The sequence below is a fragment of the Uranotaenia lowii genome, chromosome 3 (genome assembly GCF_029784155.1).
Source record: "Uranotaenia lowii strain MFRU-FL chromosome 3, ASM2978415v1, whole genome shotgun sequence".
NCBI lineage: Eukaryota > Metazoa > Arthropoda > Insecta > Diptera > Culicidae > Uranotaenia > Uranotaenia lowii.
In genome coordinates, this window is record NC_073693.1 from 55,981,734 (window position 1) to 56,004,475 (window position 22,742).

A 22,742-nucleotide genomic window follows, 5' to 3' on the forward strand; every position below is an offset into this window, starting at 1 on the left:
GGTCGAAACTAATCCAATTGACGTTCAATCAAGCCAATCGAAATCGATCGAAACCAATCGAAAACGATCAAGCTCGGAGGCAGGATTCGTTTCTATCGATTTCTATTACACTAACACACATGCAGTTGTTTACTGTCAAAAACAGCTGGTTTGGTTTGTTTCAACTTCTGTTGCATATGACGTGGATGTGAATCGTGCAGTGCAAGTGAAAGTGGAGTCAATCGGTGCAGCGTCGGTGGTACAGTGTTATGGTGTCAGTTGCTGCAGCTTGGTTGGTGTGATCCTTGTTCGGTGGTGTGGTCCGTGTTCGGTGGTGTGGTCCGTGTTCGATGGTGCGGCGCTGGTAGCATCGGTCGGTGCTGTGTTGGTGGCATCAGTCGGTGTGCTTGCTGCAGCAAATGATGAAAAATTGCAAAGCAAATGCAACTTTGAACTGGATGTTGTCCTTGTATCTGTCCGATATGACACCAAATAAATTCAAAAACAATCCCCTGAGTTTTATTTGATAATATTATGTTAATAATTATTTATTTTCCATATTGATCCATATTGATGAGTAGATTCATTTTAGATTTTTTCATGAAGGGTAGGATTTTTCTTCAAGGCGCATAAATGAAGAAACTTTTTTGGTTTATTAAAGTTTTATTGTAATGCAGAGCTTAAAATTATTGTAACGGAGGAACTCTCAGAGTTTCCACAACATGTTGGCCGCTTGCTGGATAGTGTCTCACTTTTCGTCCAGTGATCCCGCATGTTTCGATTGAAAACATGGCTTCCAGAGTAGAAAGAAGATTCCGTTTCTAGGCATGCCGAATGCTCTGATCCGGATCTACCAAGAATGAGGCAGCAATTATGACCAGATCGCAGTTTCAACCGCAGCACTAATGTTGATATTGCTCTGGTTGGTGATGGCTAACGTTTGCAGTCCGCAAATTTTGTCCTCCGTGCTATATATAAGATGGTAAAAATGATAAAAATGTTGAATAAGGAATTATTATGAAATATGATTTATTATTCCATATTTTTTAACATATTTCTTAAACTACATATTTCTTGAGTGCTGGAGCGCTCAGTCGAATAGAAAATGACAACAAACTAAACGCATTAGTATTAGTGAGTAGCTGTTCAATCAACAGCCCAATTGAAATCGATCGAAGTCAATTGGAAAAACAGCTGATCAACTGTCAATCCATTTCAATTGATTTCGATTGGGTTTCGTTGAACACACCTAAAATCAAGTTCCTACTTACATGTAAAAAAATCGATTAAATATTCTGAAATTCACACGGTATCTTACTATTAATTTTTTTTTTTTTAAATTCTATTAGGTACATACATTTTGAATAAAAATATTTAAGAACCGTAACATCCTAATGATGTTGCGAACAAAAACAAAATAAACGATAAGCCCGTTCGAAACCTTACGCGAATAATAATTTTTACTGCAAAACTGCCGGCTAAACGTAAATCTGACTTGGAGAGTTTTAAATTAAATTAAAGCTTATTTAAATATCATAATTAAACTTACCAACAGGAAATATCAACAATTAAGCATGGAAACGGTGAACGTCGATTCGCAAAACAATGATCATCAGAGCAAACGCTGGAATCATCTGCGGAAGATTCTCGAGCGCTCCGGTCCATTTTGTCCACCGAACTTCACCCCTTCGAACGAAACCTTGGAATTTCTGCTGAACACCTGCAAAATTTTGTGCATCGGTTGGTTTTCTTTAAAGTAAGAATTATGTTAAAAGCTCAAAATATTAACTCCCTTTTTCACAGGTGCCGGAGGTTTAGGATGTGAACTACTTAAGGATCTTGCCTTGATGGGGTTCCGTGATATCCATGTAATCGATATGGACACCATCGAGTTGTCGAATTTGAATCGCCAATTTCTGTTCCGCCGAGCGGATATCGGTAAATCGAAGGCCGAATGCGCTGCAGCATTCGTTAATAGGCGCATTCCCGGCTGCACGGTGACACCGCACTTCTGCAAGATTCAGGATTTCGACTCAAATTTCTATCGTCAGTTCCACATCATAGTCTGTGGTTTGGATTCGATCGTGGCTCGGCGTTGGATCAATGGGATGCTGATTTCAATGGTGGAATACACCGAAGATGGGTCTGTGGATGAAACAACGATCATTCCATTGATAGATGGTGGCACCGAGGGATTCAAAGGGAATGCCAGGGTCATTTTGCCGGGAATGACCGCCTGTATTGATTGCACTTTGGATCTGTTTCCTCCGCAAATCAACTACCCATTGTGTACTATTGCAAACACTCCTCGGCTGCCGGAACACTGCATCGAGTATGTGAAAATCATTCAATGGCCTAAGGAGAATCCTTTCGGTAACGACACTCCACTTGACGGGGATGAACCACAACATATCACATGGGTTTACGAAAAAGCTCAAGAGCGAGCCAATAGTTTCAATATTACTGGCCTTTCTTATCGCTTGGTACAAGGTGTGTTGAAAAACATTATCCCAGCGGTAGCCAGCACCAATGCTGTGATTGCAGCGGCTTGCGCAACCGAAGTTTTCAAGATTGCTTCGAGCTGCTGCGAAACGTTGAACAACTACATGGTGTTCAACGATAGTGATGGAATCTATACCTACACGTACGAGGCCGAAAAGAAAGCGGATTGCTTGGCCTGCAGCCAAGTTCCTCGCCCAGTTGACGTGGTCGATCCAAATACGATGACCCTCCAAGATCTGATTCAGTATCTGTGTGAAAGCGCCGAGTTTCAAATGAAAAGTCCCGGGCTGACTGCCACCGTCAATGGAAAGAACAAAACCCTCTATATGGCAACGGTGAAAAGTATCGAGGAGGCCACCAAGGGCAACCTGACCATGTCGCTGGGAGAATTGGGTTTGAAGGATGGCCAAGAAATTATGGTAGCCGATTCAACAAACCCTAGTGCGATTTTGATTAAGCTCAAGTTCCAAAGCAATGAGATTGAAATGGCTTAATAAGCTCCCTATGTACTTGCGTTTCTAATGACATCAATTATTTAAGTATGGAATAAAAAGCTTGTTTGATTTAGTATTTGCCTGGCTTTATCTTGTTTCGGTCGAACCGACCCATACCCTGTTAATAGAAATTACGCTACGTACACTAGAGTGACCGCGAAAAAGGTCATTTCGAAATTCAAAATCTAACGATATAATTTTTTGCCCAAAATTTCTGCACAATCGGACTTTTTTTAATGACAAATGACTTACACATCCATTAAACGTTAACATATGGCGTTATTTTGAATAAAAAAAATCTTTCTATTGAAAATGTTTAAGAAAATGTCAATTTGTTACAGTAACATTCATTTATTATTTAAAAAAATCGTGTAACGGTGTTAGTTGATAAACAAAGACAAAATTAACAATAATGAAAACAAGTAAAAATTGAAAAACATTTTTTTTTTCATTTGTATCATTATTGTAGTTTTTAGTAAATGTTGTCATTTTTGTCTAAAGCTCGGTGTTACATAGTTGTTGTTCAAATTGTATATATTTAATTTACTTTTCAAATATATTCAGATTTTAAAAAACCACGATAAATGAGGTTTGGAGTTAGTCTTGGATTGTTTAATAAGCATGCCAATTCATGAACATTCTTAGAAACCCAACGGTTTTTCTAAAAACGGCTCAGCCCAAAAAAGTTGATTTTTGGAAAATAGTTTGTTTTTCGAATAACAGATTTTGACTTTCTTTAAAACATTTTTAATTTATTTGCATGAAAAAAATTTCGTATACCCCTAAACACGCCGAGAAACACCGAAATTTGGCATAATTCATTTCAAAACTCGCTGAAAAAAAAACCAAATTTAGTATATTTGAGTTACCGAACGTGTTGTGTTTAATTTTCTAGAATAGAGTTTCATCATAAAATTAATAACATTTGAGTTATGCTTCTGAGAGAAGCACGAGATTGATAAATAATAGACAAAAATTAGCGGAACCTGGAAGAAAAACTAGAACATCGTTATTTCTTGATGAAGGCTAAAATAAGCTGAAACGTCGTTTTTTTGCTTGGGATTTTCATCCTATATAGCGAGATTTATCCCTAGCTGAAACGTCGGATAAAGTGATTAAATCGTGTTTTAAACCACTTTCTAGACTGAACCCGCCGCAAACATTCAAAAACATTAAGCATAAAGCCGATAGGAAAAATAATTTTTTTCTATAACTTTTAAAAATTTAAGATAAATTGAAGAAAGTTATGAGTTACATAAATCTTAGCTTAGGAGTCAGATCTCAAAAAGAACCTCATCGAGAACATTTACATAATTCAGCTTCTTTATGGTTAAGTGTCAGGTGTTAATAGTTAATTGGACTTCTGTCAGCAGCTCATTGAAGGAGACGCATTTTTGAAATTCTATTGTACGCCTTAGTAACGTGCAATATGTGAAATTTTATCGAAGCATCAACTGTACCTAGTGCTGATTAACATAACGGAAATACTTTCGGAAAATTATATATTTAGTCACCTCGCCAATTTAAAGGCGCCTAAGCTAGAGATTCCGCTTATGCGTTCCGCCCATTCAGCATCATGCAGTTAACTGGGCAGTTAATATTGAATGTGCCTATCTAAAACCGGTTCGAATACGAATGCTGGAAGTAAAACACGCACCACGCGTTTAGTTGTAACAAGTTGTAAATTTAGTATCATATTGAAAGTGTAGCACATATTTTTAAGGCTTTTAGATTAATTTTTAATTGTCAACGAAGTAGTAAAGCGTCTTCTTATTTAAAAGCCACAACAAACACATTACAATTTTGAACCGCACTCGCTGGATTGCTCATAAATAATCCTAATGGGCTCGATCACTTCCTTTTAATTCACGGCAGCACAATTAACGCTGTCACAGTTGTCACATTAATTCACAAACCTGTTTCTCGGATGCTCGGATGGTTCTTTGCGATAGAGTTCAACTCACTCCATATTTCCTACAATTATTGTTTATCTACAATCGATAATTTTTTTATCCTCTTTCATTGGATGAGGTTTTAATAAGAACTTTTGAAAGTTTAAAATGTTCAATGTTGGTAAGCGACGTGTTTGAAAAGTTAAAAGTTGATCAGTTAAATTTTCTTTTGTAAGTTACAAGGGGTACAAGTTACAAGAGGTTACAAGAGGCGCATTCAACTTTCGATGAATCTAGTGAGCTGATCTGAAGTAGGAAAAACGTGGAAAGCCAAGCCCTCAACGTCAGATTTTATGAGTAACCGTGCGCCTCCTTCTCATTTTCCAGCCATGTTTTCCTCCTTGGCATGAGGAAATTTCACGTTTGAACTGTGAAATTTCGCTCCTAGAATATATCAGGCTAGTACATTCATTGAAATATCTTATTTACATATTCATAGCTACGTTTCACTGTCTAAAAAGCAATAATATACTTATAAGTCGTTCAATATTTCTATACCATACTGGAAGTAGTCGTCGTTGTTGTTATTGTTGTTGCATGTTGCTGTCGTTAACTCTTACAAGGGAATAAAACGACGACGCTCGCCTTCGTCTACCGCGTGTTTTGTTGATAGGCGCATCACGATTAACTGCTGCAGCAGCCGCTGCTAGCCTAGCCGGTATAAAGTAAACTTTTTTTCCCATCCACAGAATCAGTTGAATATCGAGATTCGAGCAAAACGGAAAGAGTAGCATTCGCGACGAATTCCCGGAGAAAAATACGAGGTGAATTAGTACATAGAATAACGCGCGCGAAATTTGAAGTCCGATTGTTACTGCGGCAAGTGCGAGGAGCCCTAGTGAGACAGGTTTGTGATCAAGTAAATGAGGGTTATTTATTAGTATAAGTCACAAATTTTCAATATTAGTTATTATTAGATAAAAATAATGATCATCAAAAAATTTCCAAAAATAACACGCAAACATATCATTTGAATGTTCGTCATATAGTATGGTTGAATTAAAACGAATTTATCGGTTGCTTGTTTTCCAATGATTCAGCCAAAAACATCTTAACGAAAATTAGTGAAAATTATGCATAAAAAAGAGTGAAGAAAAGCAGATTTTCACTCAGATAAGCAACTTAACGAATTTAATAAGAAAGACTGTTTGAAAGTGAAAGTTTCACAAAGGATCTAGGTGATGAAATTGAAAGTAAAAGTTGATATAACAAAATATAGGAAATGTTTGTGTCTTTTTCCATGTAGGGCAGAGTTTTCTGTTGCAAATTTCTTGAACATGATCAGATGGAACTACAGCTAGATATTTTCACTATATTGACTTAAAGATGCAAGTTAACAGAAAGATAGGATTGCATTTTTAATTTTATGTTTTTTCATGTAAAAGGGTATTTGAAAAAAAGTGATGAGGACAAAATTTTAAACATACGATCAATACAAAAGAAGCATCTTCCAATAACCATTTATGCAAACATAATTTAATAACTTCGCTCAGAAGAAAATTTGAAATTTGAATCTGTTTTGTTTGAGCACTTCTGTTGGATTGAAATCTTCATTCAAGTAATTTGCTACTTGATGGAATTTATTTAAAAAATATCAAATTTTATTTGATGAATACCATTTTTTTTAATTCGCTGGAAATACTACCATCGATTTAAAGAGTAAAAATTAAGATCGGATGTTTTATTCTGAATTCAATCAAAATGTTATTATCTGAAAAATATTTTATTTAAAGTGCTGATTCAAAAAATAAACATAAATATTCAATTTGATCCAGAAGCATACGAGTCATGGTAATTCAAGATAAATTCCTGACTTTCAGAAATCACATTCTGAATTTAAAAAAAGGTTGAAACAGATTGTACATATGAAATAAAGTTTCTCTCATATGAAATGAAATTAGTTTGAAATTCTGAGATCGAGCCAGATTTAAATCTGATTATTATACATTTTTGAGCTTTTTTTTTTAGAATCCCAGATAAAATCTCGATCTGATTCTCACAAAAAATTGAATCACTTAACCAATCTTTGCAAGAGTTATATCAAAATTGGTTGGATTTTGTTTGATCTAAACTGGAACGTTATTTCGGAATTCTGAATTTTGAGCCTTAATCTCAATTTGCAAACATAAACTCCTCAATCAGTTTCTATTTTTCATTTCATTTCATTATGTGTTTTTACATCTGACTGATTTGTGAAATCTGATTTTGGACTCTAATTCTGGAGTTTTAACGGGTTTATCGAATTTACGAAATCGGCTTTTAACAGACAATTTTAATTTTAGGGGAGAGTGGGGTAACGTGGGCCACTCTAAATATCTCAGCTGTGTATTGAGATAAAAATCTCAATCCAACTGTCATCGTCGTCAACTGTGCTGTTGTACGCAACATATGCTTCTTTTATTTAACTAGCTTAAAAAAATTGACCGGCATAAATAAACAAGCACCCGCAAATTGTATCGGTAGGAAACCTAAAGTTCATAACAAAAATATGCTCATATGCATATTATCTTAGATTTGGAAAAGGAATATTTTATGAATAACCTATAAGTCACTTAAACGCAACCAATTTGCAAATCATCTCTTGTGGTTATTATTTAGGTTTTTTTATACACATTCATAAATTAAAATACATTTATCCTATCTGTCAAGTTCTCTTACGCCAAATGAACAGATATGAAAAATATTCTGCGAATTTTTTTCAATGCAATAGAGACAATCATAAATCTTATAAAACGAATTTTGCCAAAACAATTGCGAGGCAAACTGTTCGATCATGCACAACTCTCTTTTTTATTTCCTCCCTGAAATTGCTTAAAAATAAAAAAAAATGAATTATGAAATTATAGTTTTGGGTCAACTCATAAACTTTGTATGTTATTTGATCAATTTGGATTTGGTGGCCCACGATTCCCCACTATTTTTTAAAATCCAAGAAATTATTTTTTTCAAAACATCCAGAAAATAATTCACTTAAAAATAAAAAACCAAAGGAAAAATGAAATTCCATTTATTATACTCCTTTATTAATATAAAACTATGGTGATTTAAAAAAAAATCAATGTAAAGGGCCTCACATTTCTAACCATTAGGTATATCCCAAAACTTGTTAGCCGGTTTGAAATCATTACAAATGCTTCGGCGTCTTTTAACACGTAGTCTTTTCGTATCAAATTGACAGGTTTTCATGATTTTTTTAAACGAATCTAACAAAAAATGGCATCTACTCGTTGTTTTGCTTCAAAATTTCAATAATTTTGCAAAAATAAGTCCGGTTAAATTGATTTTGAAACTATAATGTAGTAGATATGTATGGGAGAGTGGGGAATCATGGGCCACTTTTTTTCGTGTTCCATAACTTCTTTATTATAAAAGATAAAATTAAAATAAAAAATGGTATGGTTTTTTACATTTTCAAGGTATCATAAGGTATTTTTTTAAATTTTTTGATAATTTATTTCCCCCAAATTCTGACTGTTTTAAAAAAAGCAATATTTTTTGGATTTTGAAAAATGGTGGGGAATCGTGGGCCACCAAATCCAAATTGACCAAATAACATGCAAAATTTATGAGTTCACCCAAAACTGTGATTTCATAATTCATTTCGTTATTTTAAAGCAAATTCAGATGATGAAATAAAAAAGAGAGCTGATCATAAGCGTGTGAGCATATTTTTGTTATGCACTTTAGGTTCCGCATCGATGAAATTAGCGGGTGTTTTTTTAATTATGTAAGTAAATTTTTCTAACTTTTTTTTGCTTGATAAATAAATGAAGCATATGATTCGTATTTCAGTCAACAACATATAGGAACATATGCTCACGCAAAGCGACGACGATGACAGTTGGTTTGAGATTTTTATCTCAACACACATCTGAGATATTAAAAGTGGCCCACGTTTCCCCATGGCCCACGATACCCCACTCTCCCCTACAATTTAGCCATTGTGAAATATTATAGAATTATTTTTAAGTTATAGTAAGAAATGGTATAGTTTACATAGAAATATGTAAAAAATACATCGAAATATAATATCAAATCAGCTTGTCAACTTTAATGGGGATTTGTCTAACAAAACTTAAAATATTTTGCTTTTTTCTGAATGCAGTTATATTTTTTCGTACAAATCCTAAGACAAGTTTTAGAAAAAAATGTTTATCTTTTCAATACAAAATAATGAATAACCTTAGTAGTGCTCTAGTCATTTGAACTAAAGATTTGTGAAAATATAGGAAATCGTGCATAAGACAAGTCTAAACTCTAATCCTTTGAATGTAAGCTATCATTTTGTATAAGGGTAAAGACCTTGGATCACAGATTAACTTGGATGTCGATAGGAGCTTTTTTCGGTACAATTTTTACATAAGACATAGGAAACTTCAAGAAAAAGTTTAACGTAGGAAACCGGTACAGACGAACGTGGATAAGCGAGAAACCTCTATAAGTGAGAGAAAACACCAAATCCCAAGCTTTTTAAAGCACAAAACCTCTTTAAGTGACAATGTAAAATCTCTATAAGCTACAGTCCTTTTCCTTACTAGACAAAGGAAATTAGAGAAAATACCAGTATTGTATTGAAGTTTTGGTACTAAAAGAATATTGGGTTACCAAGAGCAAATATCCGCAGTTCCATATTGGAACTCACTCGAGAAAACTTCGAACTTAAGCATCAACTGTATTCTTATAAATCAGTGGATTTTTATCATATACCCATTGAATAGTTGCGTTTCTAAATCAATTTAATGCTTTTTTGCTGACCCTCTATAAAAAAGAATCTGGTTAAGTTAGAAACCTTTTTAAACGAGAAAAAAAAGTTTAGTCCTTTGGACTCCCACTTATCGACGTTCGACTGTAGTCAGTTAGGTATATGTTTAGTTTTGTCGATAATAGTTTCATTATTAAATTTATAACATTTGAGGTTTGCTTGTAAGTGTAGCACACGCGGAGAATCACATATTGCTCCGTAATTAGATAAAAAAAAGATTTAAACTTCGTTTGTTTATTAATGAACGAAAATAACCGTTTATGAAATAAATCTATATTGAGATTGAGGCTGTTAAAAACTACTCTTAAATCTAGACATTATTTTTGAAATTCCGTGAAAAAAATTTAAACATGACAATTTTTCCTGGTGAGGTGCTGAAATTCCCGGTTTCCCGGTTCGCAAGCAACCTTGTTGTTCTATGCATTTCGAATTCAGAAATTTTCTACAAGTGGTCCTAGAATATATGTAATTTGATGTGATCCTGATATGCGCATTTGTGCTGAAATCGTTTTCTGAAATTTATGTGTATAACATAGGTAGGTACTTCAGGTTTTTTTTTGATGATGTAGTTCTAAAAATCCTGATTTATGGATTCAAATTTGGAATGCTCATGTCTACCCAGGTTTCATTATGACGACCTATGTTACAAGTTTTGATTCTGAATCCTAGTTATTGTGATTCTAGTTCAGAAATAAATTTATTTGCTCTCTAAAGCTAAATTGTTGCAATGTTAACAGTTTTCCTCTGAAGATATCTGTTTTTGATTCTCCGCGAACTATAAAAAATCAGATGGTTGAACATAAAAAATTCTTTCATGTTAAAAAAGATTAATACTGTTAACCGAGAAAATTATGATCCGCTTATTTTTTAAAGGTGTAAAAAATCATTAATGTCACTTAGTTTAAAACTAAGCATTTTCAAGTATCAAGTGATTTCATATCCAATTGATTGAAATTAAATTTCAGTCTCAAAATAGCAGAATCTGAAATTTGATTTGCATTTCCAATCAGAATTTCAGTGTTAGATACTAAAGTTTTAAAAAGGAAAAACCATTGGAAAAGAAACGAATTCTATTTTCTTTTAAATATAAAAAAAGTTTTAGCCTAATTCAGTACTGTGAAAGATTCCAAACCATTTGAATGCAGCAAAAATCCAATTATTAATTACAATCTTATCTTTTCTCATTTAAATATTGTTTAATCTTGTTTAACAATAAAAAAGCTTATAGAACATTGTGAATTTCTGACCTCAAACGGAAATGAAAATCGACAAAATGGCAGAATGTTTTTTTTTTGTTCATCAAAATCATTAAAGATTTCAGGTAGGCACGAATTGAACTTTGGTTTTTTAGATATCTATGGAATTTGGTTGATTCTTGATTTCGCGCAACAAGATTTAATTTTGTTTTTAATTTGATAATAATTCAGTCATAAAATTCAGATGAGCTTGGAATAAGGCAGGTGTAAAAATGAATTCATTTGAAATTTTCTGTAAAAAGCTTGAAGCGATTTGATACTCAGCATGTGTTATAAGGCTAAGATCATTTAGAATCCGGGCAGTTACAAACGTGTGTATTTTAAAAACTATTCATTTGATCGAAAAACTATATGGAGGAAATGAAGGTGCTAATATAATAGTTAATTTAAAAAAAATTTAAAAAAATTATTTACCGTTGATTTAAAAAAAATATTCTTACTTTATCATAAAATCTCTTTTTTATCTTTGCACACTTTTTTCAGTCATGTAATGATCTATTATTTTTACCATAGAAGCAAAACCTTTGCAAAATCATGATATTTTACACAAATTCACCTGGAAAAACCAATCGGAATTTGGTTGGAACCTTTTCATGAGGAGACATCTCGAAGAATTCGACCTCTTAAATTCGGTTTTAACATGAATTTCCTGGTCCATCAGAACCATCATCTATCATCATCCATCAGAACCTGGTCCAATGGTGTCTCCTTGCGAAAAAACCGGTTGCACAGATTGCGATCTACAGAACTGCTCACTGTTATAATAGTGAGCATAATAATTTTAGTTATTTACTTGGTGTTTACTAGTCAGGCAACACTTTTTAGCTGCCGGAAACGGATTTACTGCATTGTTAAGAGGTCTGCATTCAGTAATCCCCAATATCCAGAGTCTTTTAACCACGATTGAGATCAAGGGTTCCACTCCGATGCTTAGTTTGAACTTCGTGAGCATTCAAGAGTGGCCCCTCATACATCTTAACCATTTGGGCCAAATACAATTCAGAAAAACCCAACAGTTCATGATTTCACAAGGCGACAGAGAAAAATTTCCAAAGCGATTGTGCAAAATTATTTTTAACATGTCTTTTTGCATCGTAAATATCTCAAACAAAAATCTGAAAAAAATAAGCAAGATAGTCCTTTTCATAATCAACCGAGGTTTAGTAACGTAACTATCAACGAAGTAAAGTGCCCGGATACTAAATGATCATAGCCTTAAAATTTGGAAAAAGGAGAATTTTTTGCACAGGTGGGAAGCAAACTATACATTTTTGTTCCAGGATTCAAAACAAAACATTGAATTTGGTATTAAATTTCTTAATTTAAAATACATTTCAAATACATTGTTAAGGGATGCATAACACAGTCGGAGATTATTGTTAACTGATTCGTATAAACAGCAACAAATTGATATTATCAACGATATCTCTTAATCATAGAAGCCGGAGCCTTTCTATAAAGTTGAAAAGAAAAGAAAGGTGAAAGTAAAATAATAGGGTTAAAAATAAGTTTATTTAGCTACTTACTCATAGAAATTCAAATCCAATGTCTAACTAATCATAGAACGAATCAGATAGATATGAATTATCTACCATGCTACGTTGGGACAAAACCAAATGTGTAGTTGTCACGTTTGAAATCGATCTTAAAACGTGATAAATATTTGAATTATTTTTCAATTACGAATACCAATTAGTAAATAACTATTATTCGAAAAAAATATTCCATGTTTGCGTAAGTACTGTGTAAATATAATCCATTTGACAACTGCTAAACGGCCGATAATTGAGACATACTGCAACAGGTGATTTTCCACTGCATATGAATTAGAGACAAGCATTCCCATTCGTAAAACCCAACAGCTGCTGTTATGAATCAGTCAGATATAGATTGCTGAAACTGGAGTCGTCGAATAACAATTGAAATTCAACGCATAATCTGGATGCTTCCCATCCAGATTGACGTTAGTGATGACTGCTAACTGCTATCAGGGTACGACGAGGTATAGCTGTTTTTTCCCAATTTGCAAAGTCCAGCGCTTTTTTGCTGTTGCTCTCAGATCCGTTCTTTCCAAGCGAACATCTCAGCGTTCCTTGGGAAGTGCGGTTTATTCTCCGTAACTCGTATGCTTTTTTGTACGCATAGATGCCTACAGGTTGTCCATAACAAGTAGCTGCAGTCTCACATGAATCACCTGGGATCGATATTTTGAATGATTTAAGATGCTGATTCTGTGATAAGCAACAGTGATCAACGTTTCTTACAGTACGTCAAAAGGGCGTATTCAAGGCTTGTCCTTACGTCCAATCAAATGTTGAACAGTTCCACTTAAAAACGTTAGATACTGTTTTTTAACATAAACTCACACCAACACAATAAACATTGATATTAGAGAGGCAATGAATTTTCGGGACATGGGATAAATTTCATCATCAAAAATTAAAAACCGAACATATCTACATATTTTGTCGATTGATCCAAAAAAATGACTTTCGCAAAAGTGTAGCTCAATTGGTCTTGAGTTAGGGGTGCTTCAAAGCACCCGAAGTATCGATTTTTGAGCCGCAAATATCACTTGAATTCCCCGATTTCATCGAAACATTTTTGGTGGCGAATGACACAAAAATGCATAAACACATAAACAGTTTTTGGCCTAAAATCTACTTCCTGGGATTTTCATCGTATTTCAGAACTTTAGTGCGGTAGATTTATATGAATGTTTGAGAATTAAGTAAATAAAAAAAGCACAACGCACAAATAAATCATTTTATGATTAAAATGCTAACTCAACTTCATTTTCCACTAGGTTTGTTACTTTTCTACAGTTGGGTAGTCCGAAAAATAATAAGAAAAAAAAAGAAAACATTGAATTTAATCATGAACCATATCAAGGAACAAAAAAGAAAAAAAAAGTCACACGTAAAAAATAGGAAAAAAATGTCAAAATTCACAAACATGACAACTAGACAAAGGAAGGTTTAAAAAATCAACACAAACACATATAGGATCTCAATGAAACTTTTTACTTAACTCTTAGCATACATCTTTCGAGGATATGGTTGCTTCCATCTTACAAATGCTAAAACCATCAACCCACAGAAAGTGTACTATGTACGCCGTGACCGGGATTTGATCACATGGCTTAGCAGATTGTAAGGCTTATGCTCTACGTGCTGCGGGTAAAAATAATGACATAAATGATCAAAATAACAAAAACTTACAAAAAACAAAAAATTCAAAAATGACAAAATAATATAAAAAAGAGTTGTAATATAATTTATAAAAATAACAAATTGACAATGATTATAAACATGACAGAAATGAAAAAAAAAAAATTAAATTAAACATAAAAAAAAACAAGCTGACAAAAATGACAAATATCACAAACATCTCAAATATTAAAAGAATGATAGAAATGATGAAAATGACATAAAAAAACAAAAGAGACAAAATTAAAAAAAAAGAGAAAAAAACGCGAAAAATGACAGAAAAAACTTAAGTTTCAAAAATAACAAATATGAAAAAAAAAACTGATTAAAAGGTAAAAAAAAAGTGACTAAAAATGAAAACAAGAATCGAAAATGACCAAAATGCCGAAATTCACAGGAATATAACAAAAATAATAAAAATATCTACAAAGATGAAAGCTAAAAAAAATTACAAATATTGAAGAAATTACAGAAATGGCAAAAATACAAAACATTGCAATTTTTTAATAAAATTCCCAAAATTGACCAATTTTCACTATATTTTCTCTATTGTCTTTAATTTTTGTCATTTTTGTTTTCTAGGAATTTGGGACATTTGTGTTCAAAACTCGATGATATTCGTCATTTATACTATTTTTTTTTCTCTTTTTTGGTTTCTTCAGTTATTTTAAAGACTGCCATTATTGAAAATGAAGTTAAAGATGCCATATATAATCTTTATTCATATACATAGTTAACATAAGGTTTTAACCAATTGTTAATTTATTTACAAGTCGATTCTCATACCATACCAATTTCATACCAATCCACCGAAGTTCCGAAAAACATTTCTAATCGCAGCAAAAAGTGAGTTATCGGTCAAAAACCTTTTTTGAAATAACACCAGATTTCGACATTTTATACATTTTTGATTCATTCGGCATTAGGGTGGATTTGATTTAAATCAAGCTGATTTAAATCATGATTTAAATCACGAATTAAATTAGCAGTCAATAAGGCTTGATTTTTATTAATTGATTTCAATCAAAGTTTCTACCAAATTTCAGTGAATAAAATATGTGAAGTTCAGTGAATTTGGAATGGGTATATTTTTTCATGGACCTAGTTGATATTCCGCAAGTTGTGTTTGACGAGGATGCTGAGTGGGTCAATAAAAACCCGACCCGCAATAAAAACCCCACACTCAACAAATGTAAAAGCAATGAATATTCACACAATTCCTCTTTAATGAAATCAGCTAAAACTTGAATCCGATTTCTTTTTAAAACATCATCAATTTTTATCCACCCTGTTCGGCATTAGTTTTTTCCAATTTGAAGTTGTTACGTCCTATCAAAACTCGATCCAAAATCCATACTTTTTTCCTACATTGTTTTACCCAAACTCGATACTGAACAGGTTATTTTAACCCTCATCCGTCCCAAAAAATTTTACCTGTTACAGTCCCTGGGGGGTCACTCCTGACTAAAACCAATATCTCTCTTGTTTTCCAACCGATTTTTACAAAATATATTTTTTTGAAAACCTCGTAATGTAACTCAAATATGTTGGTAGTTAACCCACAAATTTTGATGAACGACTAAAACGATTCAAGAGTAACAATCTCGACTCAGCACCTTGAAACCTCATCCCAGGTCAATAATTCTTCTACAGTTTTTCAAAATTTTTTTCAACTTGTTGATTGAAATTAAGTCCCGAATATCGAATTCAAATAAGATTAGATTAAGCTTTCCAAATCGCCCACATTTTACCCGAAGTTTTGCACTTTATTTGCAAAATAAAGAAAATTATTTAATACATTAAGATTAAGTATTTCACGCCTACATTTTTTGAGTAAATTTTATCAAAATTAATGTAAACGATTTTTTAAAACAAAAGTCAAGTGTTTTCATCGTGAAATTATTTTGATATTGGCGGATACCTATGAAAATATCCCGGATTTGCACGGTCCGTATACTTGGGGAAAAATATCTGGAAAGCTTAGGCTCGAATAATCCCGGATTATGTGGTTCCAAATTTGCTATAATCATTAAAATTCGATGTTTGTGATAAGAATGCGGATTCTGTATCCAGTTTATTGTTACTGAACTTCAGTTTGGATCATCGTTGAAAAAAAAATCCTGATTCGGATTCCAGTTTTGTATTTCAAAATTTTTAATTTTCCGTTATTCAAAGTCTAAGGAAAAGTATCCGAAAAAACATACCACGAAAAAAAGACTGTAGATCATCTACGAAATGCTAAAAAAAAATTTCACTTAGTGACCAAGAAGGCTTAAGCACAGATGAACAGATGTACAAGCTCGAACAAAAAATCTTCAGAAACTTGTGTAAAATTTCCAGTGCTCTATTTTAAAGAAACCGTTAAAAAATGACGAAAAACAGTGCCATCTGTTGCTAGATTCCTAACTTTTGAACGGCGCAATAGATGGCTCTAGATAGCTCTTTTAAATGTAACAATTTTTCGAAAGGACGCAATGGTATTTGAATTCAAAAATGAATAAATTTAAATACAATAAGACGAATTATTCTATACAATTAGATTAACTACGAATAATTTAAAGCTGGGGAAAATAGCATTATCATATTTTTTTTCACTACAGAGACTGCCGAAATAACAAACAGATGTACAAGCTTGAATTATTATATTCCAGAAACCAGTACAAATTTTCGAATGCTATCATTTAAACAAGCCGATTAAACTTTTGAAGTGCCTCATTCTTGGAAGAGCACAATCGTATATGATCTCAAAAATTGATAAATTAACATCGTAGTAGAATGGACGGCTTCAATATATTCACAGCATGGTAAATTTGCCTGTTTCATTTTATCTTCATTCTTTTTACTTAAAAAGACTAACTAAGAACTTCGGACAAGCCAGACGAACCAGTTATTTTATCCAGTTGAGCTTAAAACTAAAAATCTCATGAAACAATACCGATTCTTGGCTATTCTGAGCGAGCATTTTATCGTATCATATCTGTTTCTATTTAGTGCTTCATGCTAGTTTGAAACAATTAGAAAAACAGCTTAAAGCTAAAAAATTTCCATTACGCAAATCATAAATGTGTTGCAAATCTTCAAAACTCGTCAAATAGTAATTCGACATATTCATAACTGACTAATAGTTTGTTATTTTGTTTTGTTTACATTTCACTTTCTTCTTGACAGTTCTCTCTGGTGTCCTTGGAGACATCTGGTGGCTCAACCAAAACACATAAAATTGATTGAAAACGGTCGTTGGAACTTTACACACGTTTCAAGGCGTAGCTTGTACATCAGTTCATCAGTGGCTTAAGTTAGAAGTTGCACATAAGTAGGTATATATTTTTTTGATTTTTTTTTTAAGATTATGACCACAAAAAAATGCAACGAAGTGGTGGTAAATACTGAATTTTTATCAATCAACGTACCGTCAAAATTTTTTAAGTCACTTCAGACAAATTTTGAAAAGTTGACGCAATTTGGCATATTTTTGCATTTTTAGATTGTCAAAATACGAAACACAGAATTTTTGATGAATTTTCAATGTTAGCTGTATTTACACCACTAGAATCGATACGAAACTGGCTTTATGATGAATATAAATTTATTGCGAAAATCTTGTGATAATATACACTGAGGTTTTTTTTTACGCGGTATTTTGTTCCGCGTAAAAAAAAACCGCGTAAAAAAAAACCGCGTTAATTCGAAAATCCGCGTAAAAAAACCGCGTTAATTCGAAAATCCGCGTAAAAAAAACCGCGTTAATTCGAAAATCCGCGTAAAAAAAAACCTCGTTAATTCGAAAATCCACGTAAAAAAAACCCAAAATTCGAAAATCCACGTAAAAAATCCATTTTAATTAAAAAAATCGCGCAAAAAAGCACGTTACTAAAAAAACGCGTAAGAACCATGATTATTTAAAAATTTGCGTACAATCATAGTTTATTTTTAAGATAAAAAACAAAATCAATTAGATTAATAGAATAGTAGAATATAGTGAGGCTTATTTGACAGTGTGGAATTCAGATCGTCTCATGTCTCAGGTCTCATGTTCCATGTCTCAGGTCTTAGGTCTCATGTCTCCGGTCTCATGTCTCATGTCTCATGCCTCATGTCTCAGGTCTCATGTCTCATGTCTCATGGCTCATGTCTCATGTCTCAGGTCTCATGTCTCAGGTCTCAGGTCTCTTGTCTCATGTCTCATGTCTCATGTCTCAGGTCTCATGTCTCAGGTCTCATGTCTCAGGTCTCATGTCTCAGGTCTCATGTCTCAGGTTTCATGTCTCAGGTTTCAGGTCTCATGTCTCCGGTCTCATGTCTCATGTCTCATGTCTCATGCCTCATGTCTCAGGTCTCATGTCTCATGTCTCATGGCTCATGTCTCATGTCTCAGGTCTCATGTCTCATGTCTCATGTCTCAGGTCTCAGGTCTTAGGTCTTATGTCTCATGTCTCATGTCTCAGGTCTCATGTCTCATGTCTCATGTCTCAGGTCTCAAGTCTCAAGTCTCAGTTCACAGTTCTCATGTCTCATGTCTCGTGTCTCAGATCTCGAGTCTCATATTTCAGGTCTCAAATCTCAGGTCTTATGTCTCAGGTCTCAGGTCTCAAGTCTCAGGTCACAGATCTCATGTATCACGTTCTTAGTCTCAGAGCTAACATTTTCCCAACTACAAAAAGATTCTAAGTGTTTTCCTTTGAAAAAGTCTTAGAATATTTTCTCTGAAAAATCGCGTTAATTCGAAAATCCGCGTAAAAAAAAACCGCGTTAATTCGAAAATCCGCGTAAAAAAAACCGCGTTAATTCGAAAATCCGCGTAAAAAAAGCCGCGTAAAAAAAACCGTGTAAAAAAAACCGCGTAAAAAAAAACCTCAGTGTACTCAAAATTCGTGCAAAGTTGAATTTTAGTGCAAGAAAATCTGCAGAAATAGCAAGTTGACAAAAAAATTTAAAAACAGCTCCGTTAAAAATTCTGTGTTTCGTATTTTGAAAATCCAAAAATGCTGAAGTGTGCCAAATAACGACATTTTTTCAATCATCTTTTCAAATTTAGGTATGACTTTATAATTTTGACGGTTCATTGATAGGAAAGTACGGTTTTTTTTGTCGTCATGACCTTTTAAAAAAATTCAAAAAATATATACCTATGTATGTGAAAAGTATAGATTCTAACTTCAGCTTTCTTGGACACTAAGTAAAATTTTTTTTGAGCATTTCGTAGCTGATCTACATTCTTTTTCCGAAGCATGTTTCTCCGGATTGTTGTACTTAGACTTCGAATAATGAAAATTGAAGTGTTGTAGATGAATAATGTCTGGGAAATTTAAGTTACATTACGAGATTTTTAAAACTATAAATTTAGTAGAAATCGGTTAAAAACAAGTGAGATATCTATAGCGCTTTTAAGCGAAAGGGAGTTTTTTTCCTGGGTTTTCAGGGTGCTTCCATGAAAAAAGTAATAATGCAAAATCAAAGATTTCAATCATTCATTGAGGGTCCCCGAAGATATGAATTGTATTATTTGAATGCACCCGATTAAAGTTAAAAGCCTCCAATCTTCGAATAGTGTCATATTGACACTCAAGAGCGGATTCGGGGTAATTAAATTTCAAGCTTTATCATTTAAGCTAACGATATCAATCAAACCATAAGTTAACCGTTATACTTACATTCCAGTTCCAATAATGTTGCTGGTCCAGGCGGCATTGGTGGGAGCATGTCTGCTAGTCTTTCCGGTAGCAACGTTCGATTTGGGAGATCTGGCCAAACGCACCGGCGATGTGGCCAAGGTAGCCGGTAGAACGGCAGTAGGAGTGGCCACCAAATTACCCGAGATTTTTACCCCGGAACAGCTGCTTGATTTCGGTAAGCAGTCGATAGCAGGTGTCCCTTTGGAAGCTCTGGCTGCAACCATCAATAAGATATGTGAGTTAGAACCTAATTGGAATAATGAAATTCTGAAATTTATTTTAAAATTTCTACTCAAAAGGTTCAATAGCCGTTTCCACAAATGCGACAGAATCGGAAAGTTCTGTAAATATTTCGGAAATGAATTATGTTTTGATGACCAACGATAACAACCTAACTATTCCTCTGCTTGAATCGGATGACCTTTGGAGTAATTCCGCCTTCAATGAATCCATAAATACAGTGATCTTGGTTACGGGATGGACTTCGAACATCAAAGGACCCAGCAAGACCATCGACACGTTCTACCTGGCTTACCAGGAACGAGGGGATAACAATTTCATAGTTATTGACACCTCCCAGTACGTGGACACCCTGTACACGTGGTCTGCCTTCAATACAAATGAACTGGGTAAAGCTTTGGCCAAGGGATTGGAAGGCCTTATCAAGTATGTTCCAATAGGAAATATCCATTTAATTGGACACAGCTTGGGGGCACACATCGTGGGATCTGCTGGGCGGCACTTCCAATTCCTGACCAACCAGTCACTTCCTCGGATAACCGGGCTGGATCCGGCGAATCCATGCTTCAACGAAGGCGAAGCGTTGAGCGGAATAGCGCGTGGAGATGCTGACTTCGTAGACATCATTCACACTAACTCTAAAGTTCTCGGAAAACGGGATCCAATTGGCGATGCCGATTTCTATCCCAATGGGTAAGCTTGTTGTTTGATTTTTTGGAGAAAACCATGTGTAAATTATGAACCTTCCGAAAAATAATTACAGGGTTGTTTCTGTCCAGCCCGGCTGCCTAGATCCGGCATGTTCCCATGCTCGGGCCTGGGAACTGTTCGCGGAAACGGTCGTCCCCGGAAAGGAAAACAACATGATGGCTACCAAGTGTAATTCGATTTCTTCCCTGGATACCGGAGCATGTCCGGGTAGGTCCATTCCTATGGGTTATGCTTGTCCAAAAACGGCCAAGGGTAGCTTCTTCCTGAAGACCAATAACAAGGCACCGTTTGGTTACGTTAAGAAGTAACGTCCTACTTTTGAATGTTTAGGAATAAGTGTCTTATTATATTAACAATACTGAAATCGAATCGTTGTACGAAATGTTTCCGTTTTATTTAGTTATTTTTTTTATTTGAAATGTTGAAAGAAATACCCTTATTTTCTTGGGATTAAAGATTCATTAAGATTCAAGTATTTATAGAAGTTTAAGGAAATGCGTACTGACGAAGTAAAAAAAGAAAGCAATTCGTTGGCATACATTACTCGGGACATCATGATAGATGTTGTATACTCCACAAAATATTTTTTTGTGATTCCAAAAAATGAACGGATTTGACTCGGGGAACTGAGATGAAGGGAGAAAATCCGTCAATGATCACACAAATTGTGCAGCCAATGAATGAATTCGTGGTAATTTATTGCAATTTGTTAGAGAGAATTAGAAGGGTTGGGTTAAAATGAGAGAAACCAGTGCTCAGAGACAGTGAAAATGCGCTAAATGTTGCATATTGTTGCAATTTGTGAAGCAGTTGTGGAATTTTGATCATTATCATTCCAAATGCAAAGAATTCTCTCTCGATTTCAATCCCTTGATTTGACTAATCAGAGTACAACATTCAATAACAGCAACAAGTTTAATTCACAATTTTTATCAGCATAGTATTATAAAACATCCTTCTCGAAAAAAATGCTAGAGAAAAGACATTTCAAAAGAAATTAAAATACTTACAATGGATACGCAATACACATTTCACTTAAATCTTTAAAGATCAAAGAAAATTTCCTTAATGCCTAATTGAAATAAAACTTTTCAATGGCCATATTTTTCCAACTCAGGCCAACCCTGTATTGATTAATGATTTCGAATAACACTTCTCTGATGGAATCTTTTTATTTTTCGAACTAAAATAGCTATTTGCTTATTTTTACAAAACTTCCTAAATGCAAAATCACTCAGAGCTTTGAACAAAAAAGGACAAATTATTGAACAGAACAAAAATTATATAAATGGAAAACATGAACAGAAAATTCCAAAATAACAAGATGATAAAAAAAACCCCAAAATAAAAATAAAAATATAAAAATAACAAAAGTCATGAAAATTACAGAAATTTAAAAAAAACCATTAAAAAATATTAAAAATAATAGTAATCACATAAATGACACCAAAATTGAAAAGTGATAATAAAAAGTTAAAAATCTTAAAATAATATAAATGATCAAAAATTAAAAAAAACCAAATTTTCAAAAATGGCAAAATTAGCACAGACAAAATGTCTTAAATTACAAAAAAAAAATTGAAATTTATAAAAATTACATATAAGAAAAATTAAAAACAAAATAAAAATAACATGACAATAATGACAAAAAAAACAAAATTTCAAAAGTGTAAAAACAACTGAAATTGCATAGATGACCAAAAATGATATAAACGACAAAAAATAACAAATACAGACCCCGTTCGATTTTGGCAACATCCGAGCAAAAACAGTTCGATTTTGGCAACATCAAAAAAAAACTTTTTTTTTGTCACTTTTTTATTTTTTATTTACATTTCAAATTAATCAAAATTAATGTTAAACGTAATATTAGCATGAAATTTTTCAATTCGGCTTATTTATAACAGTTTCAAACTGCAAAAACACATTTTTTTTGGCAACATAAAATTTACGGGTGTTCTGTTC

At 33.5% G+C, this 22,742-nt stretch overlaps 3 protein-coding genes across 5 annotated transcripts in view; all 3 read left to right on the forward strand.

Moving 5' to 3' along the window:
• The first annotated feature begins 1,420 nt into the window (after positions 1 to 1,420).
• On the forward strand, positions 1,421 to 3,051 carry LOC129755031 (nedd8-activating enzyme E1 catalytic subunit). 2 transcript variants are annotated; one of them, XM_055751331.1, is made up of 3 exons: positions 1,421 to 1,463; positions 1,535 to 1,719; positions 1,783 to 3,051. In XM_055751331.1, the coding sequence occupies exons 2-3, from the start codon at positions 1,554 to 1,556 to the stop codon at positions 2,973 to 2,975; spliced, it is 1,359 nt and encodes a 452-aa protein (XP_055607306.1). In that variant the 5' UTR covers positions 1,421 to 1,463; positions 1,535 to 1,553; the 3' UTR covers positions 2,976 to 3,051. The 2 variants fall into 2 exon arrangements, with proteins under 2 accessions (XP_055607306.1, XP_055607305.1); XM_055751330.1 differs by having other exon boundaries at positions 1,449 to 1,719.
• A 2,582-nt stretch (positions 3,052 to 5,633) lies between these two features.
• LOC129754535 (vitellogenin-1-like) lies at positions 5,634 to 21,176 on the forward strand. 2 transcript variants are annotated; one of them, XM_055750672.1, is made up of 5 exons: positions 5,634 to 5,774; positions 17,323 to 17,467; positions 19,813 to 20,061; positions 20,126 to 20,759; positions 20,830 to 21,176. In XM_055750672.1, the coding sequence occupies exons 3-5, from the start codon at positions 19,821 to 19,823 to the stop codon at positions 21,083 to 21,085; spliced, it is 1,131 nt and encodes a 376-aa protein (XP_055606647.1). In that variant the 5' UTR covers positions 5,634 to 5,774; positions 17,323 to 17,467; positions 19,813 to 19,820; the 3' UTR covers positions 21,086 to 21,176. The 2 variants fall into 2 exon arrangements, with proteins under 2 accessions (XP_055606647.1, XP_055606646.1); XM_055750671.1 differs by lacking the exon at positions 17,323 to 17,467.
• Positions 5,668 to 22,742, forward strand: part of LOC129754534 (centrosomal protein cep290) — a 41,885-nt gene continuing 24,810 nt past the window's right edge. The window contains exon 1 of the mRNA XM_055750670.1: positions 5,668 to 5,786. The gene's annotated coding sequence lies outside the window, so the exon portion shown is untranslated. The remainder of the gene's footprint in view (positions 5,787 to 22,742) is intronic.

Coding starts and splice junctions, on each gene's coding strand:
- LOC129755031 (XM_055751331.1), top strand. CDS start 1,554: ATGGAAACGGTGAACGTCGATTCGCAAAACAATGATCATCAGAGCAAA. Junction 1,720..1,782: donor CTGCAAAATTTTGTGCATCG/GTTGGTTTTCTT, acceptor CCTTTTTCACAG/GTGCCGGAGGTTTAGGATGT.
- LOC129754535 (XM_055750672.1), top strand. CDS start 19,821: ATGTTGCTGGTCCAGGCGGCATTGGTGGGAGCATGTCTGCTAGTCTTT. Junction 20,062..20,125: donor TGCAACCATCAATAAGATAT/GTGAGTTAGAAC, acceptor TCTACTCAAAAG/GTTCAATAGCCGTTTCCACA. Junction 20,760..20,829: donor GCCGATTTCTATCCCAATGG/GTAAGCTTGTTG, acceptor AAATAATTACAG/GGTTGTTTCTGTCCAGCCCG.